This window comes from Penaeus monodon, chromosome 26, assembly GCF_015228065.2.
Source record: "Penaeus monodon isolate SGIC_2016 chromosome 26, NSTDA_Pmon_1, whole genome shotgun sequence".
Taxonomy (NCBI): domain Eukaryota; kingdom Metazoa; phylum Arthropoda; class Malacostraca; order Decapoda; family Penaeidae; genus Penaeus; species Penaeus monodon.
In genome coordinates this window covers 38,998,662-39,007,421 of record NC_051411.1, presented here as the reverse complement: position 1 = coordinate 39,007,421, position 8,760 = coordinate 38,998,662, and the positions used below count along the sequence as shown (strand labels likewise).

The 8,760-nt window shown below is 37.5% G+C and overlaps 1 protein-coding gene across 1 annotated transcript; it reads right to left on the bottom strand.

Moving 5' to 3' along the window:
• LOC119590155 lies at positions 1-4,164 on the bottom strand. The gene is made up of 2 exons (XM_037938941.1): positions 4,061-4,164; positions 1-2,282 (listed from the first exon to the last, which is right to left on the bottom strand). The coding sequence occupies exon 2, from the start codon at positions 2,225-2,227 to the stop codon at positions 713-715; it is 1,515 nt and encodes a 504-aa protein (XP_037794869.1). The 5' UTR covers positions 2,228-2,282; positions 4,061-4,164; the 3' UTR covers positions 1-712.
• Between the last annotated feature and the right edge of the window lie 4,596 nt (positions 4,165-8,760).

Below are 8,760 nucleotides of genomic sequence, written 5' to 3'. Positions count from 1 at the left end.
TTGTGTATTAATATACCACAGTACATTTAGTATATAATTCACTTTTGAAAGTTTATGTTAAAAAGACAATATTATATGCATATATAATGAGATCTAAACACAAAGCCAGGATACAAATTACTTGTATATTTTCATACAAAGACATTATAAAATTATACAGATAAAAAGTAATTATTAAAATACTGTTGAAATATCTGCTTAAAAATGCACATAAATTATAAGAATGGTAACAATAATTTATCTATGTACATTAATATACTAATTAACATTAGTCTACATTCAAACTTGCCTATGACAGATTAATCAAATACAGTGTACATAAAATTAATAAATAACAATCAGCATTTCTTCAGGGTGCATTACATTACGAACTTCCTTGTACACAACAATACATTAACATGAACATGCTCTGTATGCAGCTGTTTAATATCATTACTCTCATACATCATCTATTCATATACTCTTCATGCTGTCTGAGGTAAGAAGTTACAGAATGTATTCTGCAGTTTAATTACATTTTTATAGCACTACAAATACTACATATATATATGTAAAGCCACAGTTCTTAGAAAATAGATGACAGATGCTTTGCTTGGCACTGGTTGTTTGATTACCTAATTTGGTCAAATTATCCCTTTAATTCACTTGTTTTTCCTAAGGAGGATACGAAATAAGGTCTATCACAATTCTTTTTATAACAATACTCCCATTTTTAAAGGTAAATCTGATCAATCTGAATTTCATCACTCCAAGAGTTCTGTGAGAATATTCCTGAGGTACTGGGTGACGGCACTGACTCTTGGTCGGCACGAGAAACTAGAGGCAGGTACCTGCGTATGTAATTATTTAAATCATTTTCTTCACTTTCATGAACAGTAATCCCAAGGCATTTTAGATTTGGGAGAGCTGCTGCTATCATCTGAGCAACAGGCAGAGATATTTGACTCAAGATTGGGAGGACTAAAAGTTCAACATTTTTCCATCCTCCAGATTGCACTACTACAGTCAAGGCATCTTCCAGGTCATGGATGGTGGCCCAGGTAAAGTACACTTCACGCAAGTTTTCCATGTTGCTATTCAAGAACTTGAACAACCTGACAGAAATATTTTGGTGCAGTTCCAATTTCTCAACTCTTGGGAAGAGCGAATTTTCAAGGTTGGTTGCACCTACACCATCAAACCCAAAGCTAAACATTTTCAATACTAATGTCTTTAACTGGACACAGGTATGACTCAGGAGCAAGACATCCTGACTGTCCAGTAGATGGGTTGTGACTTGCAAATAAACAAGCTGTGGTCCATAGCTTGCAAAATTTAGCAAATCAAATTTGCATCCACTCCCTAAACTTAGGACCAATATCTTTAACTTCGAAAGTGATCTTAATGATTTTCCAATAAGTTTTTCATTGTTATTTTCTGCCAAGAGAGATATGACTTCCAGTTTTGGACATAGAATTGGCACAATCTGTAAAGTACGCACATTAACTTCTGGATGATCAATGAACATGCATCGTACAGGAAGAGTTCTATTGTGATAACTGGATTGGTAAATGAAACGAAGAGCATCCCTCAACAAATATTCAGAGCACTGTACATGCTCCAAATCTGGAAGCGAAAGTAATAAGAGTGCGATTCCCTTCCCTGAAAATCCAAGCTGATCAACTGTACAATCATATTCATCTGCAAAAACCGAAAACAGAACACGCCTTAATTTTGTACAGAGAGCCAAATAGGAAAGTCCAACATCGGTTACTGCATTTGCTGTATCTTCCCGAGCATCTATTACAAGTAACTGGGGGCAGTTGATACCCAACACAACCAAAAGGTCATCATCCACAAAAGAACCAATTTCTAAGTACTGCAACCTAGTTAAGTGTCCAAGAAAAGGGAGGAAGTTGAAGTACTGCCTCCCCTCAATATCCCCCACTTTGAGGTGTGTTATGGAAGCAACATTAGTTTTGCACTCACTTTCATTCCAATAACTCAGTATCTCTTTTATGTTTATAGCATTAATAAACAACTTCCCTTTGGCCACTAGAATAGGTAAAAACAACTCTGTTAGTTTGGGTGACTTGTAGTATTGGCACATGTAGGCAATTTCTGCGAGATGTGGTGCCACTGGAAGCAGATACTTGTACGCTGCAGAGACATCGGAGCATCTTTCCACACTCTTCAGCATGTGAGAAATGAAAGCTTTGGAGATGTTTTGTAGGCTGAGGATCTTCATGACTTGTCACTAGCCATTAAGGATGTCTGCATCAACACACAATGTATTTATTTTTCTGCAAGAAAAATACAGACTCAGTAATACGCACAATATCAAAGGCAATGAAAGCAAAATCTGTGAGCTAGTTTATTGATAGAACCATAGCTGTTGTGCACAATTTATTTGATTAAATTATCATAACTGACAATTATATTGTGACTGTATTTAGAAAGAACTTGTAGTACTTGAATGACTTGTCATAAAAGTTTATACTAGTGGTAATGCTACAATTAAACCAATGCTGCTGGTCATGGCATGTAACATACATGCCATGCCCACTGTGAGTTTACTTTATTAATTGCTTTTACACATATATGGCTACACTTGTACTAAGTCACCAATGAACCAATTATGAGTACCGCCTATCTTACCCGTTTACCCTTTTCCTTGAATTACAGAAATATTTTACATAATCTATTTTGTTGTTACTAATGTTGATAACATTATAATAATTATAATGTCTATAATAAAAATAACACCATCGATATTCATAGCTTTAGTAAAAAAAAAAAAAAGGTTTTCCCAACAATTTCAGGAAAGGTAAGGTCACAAGGTCTGCTAATTGACTCGTTTGAGGATAAGCACTAGCAGAGCTATCTATGTGCAGAGACATTTCACAAAAAAAAACTAAAAACTGAACAAAGCATTTTCCCAGAAGCATTAGACTAAAATGTCAACTAACTTATGTATATACACAAAAGGCAGTACCAAGTCATTTTCATACTTTTAGCACTAATGATAAAGCTGTATACTATATACCCATTCTTAATTCAATACCAAAAAGTACATACTGTTGTGAAACTAAATATGTCAGAAATATCTAAATTATAATAATAGCTTGCCTGACTGATAATGCAGATGACACTGAAGAATTTTAAGAACTGTACACTCTGCCCTGATTTTGCTAATAACCTTAATAACCTGAGAATAAGGAAATCGCATGAGACAATGTGGTATCTATCCCTGTATGATGAAAGATATGAAATTTCTCACATTGTAACTATGTATAATATTTAAGAATTCCATGAAATATGGAAACATGTGAGAAATGTTAAAATGTGCAAACATTGCAGCAGGCCATGGGCACACATGCATATGTGGCACACAGGCTAGTGCAGATATGCAAGAGCTCATGCAAATATCTGATAATGTAAGATGAAGGTGTGGCTGTACAAAGCAGAGTTTATCAAATCCCTTTGATATCTAGTCTGTTTGTGAAAAGGACTTTAACCATTTTCAAAATAAGTTGCATAATATGTTTTTATTGCTTTTGTGTCACTGTCAAATGTGTTCACTTTTTACATAACTGTATAGTCTACCTAAGATCTTTTGTAACCTATACTTCACTTGAAATTAAACAGTATACATATGCAAATACACATTCGACTTTAAACTACTTAAAATAATAAAAACAGTAGAGATTATACCTCAGACACTGGTTTTGGGCACAATACTAATTATTATAAAACTTAAAAAACGTAAAAAAGATATGGGCCAAAGTGACATAAGACACAATAACGAGAATGAACTAAAACACGTAACATGCAAATACCACACTACCAGCTAGAGCACCTGTGACAATCACATTAGAAATGAAGGAAAATATAAGCAGAAACGAAATAGATATTAATTACTACCTAAAATAACACTCCCTTGTCCCAACCAAAAGGCATTGACTTTGATAACTAAAAAGAAAAACACTAAATTCAACAGACAACAGCATGTTAAGACGAACAAGCTGTATTGTGGACAAGAAATTAAAAAAAGAAAAATATAATAACTATTCAAAATTACCTGTCGTGTCAACAGCTTAGGCCATTTAATAACAGCCTAAAAAAACACGACTTTGATCTTGACGACTCCGCCTGTAAACAAACCCGGCATTTGTTGTTGTGGATTTTTTTTTTCGAATAATATGAATCAGAGTTATTTGAAGGGACAAGAGTAATGTGTTGTGAAAAGCATGAATAACATAATATAATGGGATTCATTGGTTGGTGATATAATTTCTTGGGGCGTTAATAAGGCGAATTTGAGATTTTGGTCGTTTGTGAATGTCGCAAGGGATTACAAACACAAGAAACGCCCCACAACAAAACACACACACGCACACGCACACGCACACACACACGCACACGCACACGCACACACACGCACGCACGCACACGCACGCACGCACGCACGCACACGCACGCACGCACGCACGCGCACACGCACACGCACGCACGCTCGCACGCATGCACGCACGCACACATACACATACGCACACAAACTGAGTTGAGGTAATATTTAGCTCTTTTGGAGGCTTTTTAGAGAGCTTGGTGGCCGGCGCCCCTTCCCATGTCTATTACTTACCAGTGCTTTCCATTATTGCAGAATGTTCTTGAGTTACATTTGGTCCACTGTGAGTTTGCTCATAGTAATTTCAGATTCCTGGGGTACCGATAGTAAAGTCCACGAGAGATGCTCCAACGAACTGTAAAGGGAGTTCTGGTTTCTATTTTTTTCAGGAGCTTTGTCCTAGCTATAATAGAATGCACTTCCCCCAACGAAGCTTGTGTGTAGACCTGGCTGACAGTCTGCTTCTGACGAATTAAATATTTTACTCTTATAAACTTATAACCTTGACTTCGACAGGAGCCTTGACCTACGCAGAGGTGGATCACAGGGAGTTATTTGTGCTCGACTAAAGCAGGCTGATGGTGAAGATGAATATTATATCATTTATGCCTGTTTCAGCGTAAGATCCAAGAGGTCCAAGAACCGTGGATGAGTCGTCGGAATGCATTAGTGAATCATGACTTAATAGATATATGCCAACAGTCTAAGTTCTTGAATACTTTCCCGAGATGTTGCTCCTGCTTCACCCCTTTCTTCTCAGGATCCAAATGCAATGAGTAAAACAGTGATAGGAGCGGTGCTACTGCAGCACCTCAGAGAGCTATGGAACAGGACCCTCTCTAATGCAATAAAAGGCGGGCAACTCATCAACTAATGCAGCGCGCCTTGAAATCTATCGCACTTTTGATAAACTCTGTGGTCATTACCTCCCAAAGGAGTTTGGAGAACTTATTTACTTGCAAAATGTATCGGAAAAGGAAGAGCACTGACTAACGTGTTTTTTGTCTAAATCTGTGTACTCTAATGACTGTTAGATTGATGGGTTTGCAGATATTTAGTGGGAATCTCGATGTCTCGGTACACAAACTAGCGTTTTGTTTAACACATATCACTTTCCCAATAAGGAGGCTGAGATTAGTGTACTAAATCGCTTCGATAACTGTGTAATCAATTAGTTCTCTATCATTATTTTAAGTTGATAGTGGCCAGAAATACAATAATTAACACTTCCGCGTTATATGTCAAGAACTGGGTGTCCGTGCACATTTTACCACGGCATTCCATACACAGACAAGAGGTCTTATCGAATGGATAAATCGCAGTGTGAAGGCCGCTCTTGAAAAACCAGTTGATCAGCTTTAGAAAAGGAATCACTCTTTACCCCTGTATATCTATCAGTTGACTGCATACCTAGATAACTTTCCAGGTGGCTAAATGGAGTCGCCTACAAACTGCCTTGGACATTGCACAACGAGCAGCAGCGCGAGGCACCTTGATACACACGGCAACTGTATGCTGTGTATCATGACGGTAACCTGATATCAGTATGGTGCCTGGAAACCTCTGGTTATTTACAACCTGAAGATCATTAATATAGCCCGAACGTATTCCACGCCTAGGATCTACCATGCAAAATCTAACTACACACTTTAACTTTAGACTTTGTTACCAAGATTTAGAGCCTTTTTTCATTGAAGAAATTAGACTGTCTAGGCTATCCCCTCTTGTGAGCACGTTCCTTTGACCTGACGTCAGCTGTAGCGACATCCGCCGTTTCTCTTCTCACTTCCGCGTACCCGACTCTATCGCCAGGTCACCCCTTCGGCCACGGCCCAGTGTCCGAAGAATAATATTCCACCCAATGGGCTGAGTCAAGAACGGCACCTCTCATTGATAATAATTATGATAATGAGGATGATAATGGCAATTATGAAATTAAAAGTAATAACAATCATTATCATGTAATACTAATACTAATAACCGTAATAATGGTAATTCTAACACTAATAATGATAATGATCCTGTTTTAGGATTTATTACAGGGTTTGTGAGCAGGGAGGGTGGTTATGTCTCTGGATATTATAAAGTAAATAGAGTGGAACCCCAAGGGAATGAACGGAAATTATGAAGTAAAGAGAGTGGGACCCCAAGTCAATGGAAGTGCTTGACTAGTGAATGAATTTTGTTGATATTCCTAGAAAATCAGTCGGGTAGTTGTTCTGCCCACAGATACCCCGGGTGTAGCTGATGTGATGCTAGATGAAGAATGGGGGTGGGCTATTAAGACAATTATTGCATTGAAAGGTGGCTGACTTTGATTATATTCTGACGTGACCAGAATGTGGTTTATTATTTATTTATTTATTTTTGGCCATGCGTCACCTTCTCGTGATTTACCATTGTTTTATACAGCCACTTAATAATGGGTATCCATGTGTTTGCGAGATACAAAAACCTATATTCAAATTATTCAAATATGCCTTTTATTCCAGCTATTAAACTAAGCCTTTCAGAATAATGTTCTCTAAAAGTCTCCAAAATAACATTTTTCACTTATATAAATCTATTTCTTTAAATTCTTAGTCTCAGACTCAAGCGAACCTCTCAATACATATTCGCAGTGTAGCAAACCCGTGATACTAATGTTTTGCTCTTAATTGTATTGAAAGTTTCACCTAGAGACTCCTTTTGGCCGAAGTTCTCACCGATTTGTAGATGTGGAAGTTTTCAGCGTTGATGCTATTCTTGAAGAACCCTTATATTTATATTAGATTTAGATGTTGAAGGCATTCTAATATGAATATCCAGTGCAAATTAGATGTTGATCATTTCCCAACGAGTCACCAGTGGCATTTATCAATTACTAAAAGGCACTTGATTGGTTATCGTTTCATAAAAGAATGCAGACTTTTTTGTCATTTGGCAAATCTAGCTTAATCCTTGGTCTCAGTGTGTCGGCTTTTCTCTTGCCTGTTAATTTACCCTCACCGTCAGTTGAACTTCAAACCATTTCATACACATCACTGTCAATATCCATTTAATTTTCCTTATTTTGCCTACTGTCAACAATCATGTTCGTGGCGGGGGGTCAAGAGACATGGTGTCCGTAAATATGTGGGCTGAGAAGCCAAATGGCATTTTGTTGGCATTATGCAACAATCGAATCGCCATTTGAGGAAACATGATGAGCAGACGTCAATCTTTTGGCAGGAAAGAAATCTTCAGTAGACGATAAAGCGCTGTTAGATGGTTTTAATCATCCGAAGCATATTTTCCACTTTGCTTTGCCCTGTAATTCACGTTGTTCTCACCCTGTCACTTGGGTTAATTACCAACATCTACTTGCTCTCTGAACACTCTCAAGAAATTTGATCATATTCCACGTTTAAAACCTAAAAGGCGTGATGGAGAGAACAAACTAGTTGAAGACTTATCTCTGTAGACAACTGGCAAAGGGCATCTTATGTTACTGTGTCTACAGAGGGCACTCCAAGACAAGGTCATTTATAAGTACTCATATAGACTTGTCCCAACTCGTTTACTTCAGCTTCTGTTTGTCCGCATACGTTGTTCTGTGCATTGTATACTTGCCGAGTACTCCTAGCACTTCACTCTGTTCTTGAATTTATTCAAATTTGACTTGCTAGCCAAACAGGAATTTTTGTATCTCTTTTTATTCATTTGAAAGTCAGCTCCCACATTTTCTTCTCCAGTTTGTTTATTGATTGCTGCGGTTCATTTGTTTACTTGATGTCTCGTTTGCTAAGCTTAGATTGTTTAAATGTACATCCCCTGTTTCGTACTCTTCCTCAAGCAGGCTGTAAACTGTTTTGGTGTCGCCCTGCCTAAGACCTTCTTAAATTGGGATTTCATTAATTTCTGCACTAGGCTTGATGGTCGCTGATTTACGTGTACATCTTCTGGTATTCTACAATGTATCTCCTCTACACTTTGCTTGCAAATTGTTTCTAATATTGCACTTCTGCCCGTAGAGAGTTGAATGCCTTTTAGTAATCGATAAATGCCAGGCACAGAAGATTGCAATATTATTTTTTTCTCACTCATCGGGGTTAGTGTATGGCTGTGGTCTGTTGTTGAGAATCCACTGCCTGTTCTCTATGCTGGTTAGAATCTAGTGTGTCGGACTTACAGATAACTAACTAGAAGCTAACAAGGTATCCATTTTTTTTAGCTTTTTAATCTTTCGGAATACACACACACACACACACAAACACACACACACACACACACACACACACACACACACACACACACACACACACACACACACACACACACACACACACACACACATGCATATATAAACACATTATATATACATAAAAAGAAATTGAATAAAACCGAAAATGTGT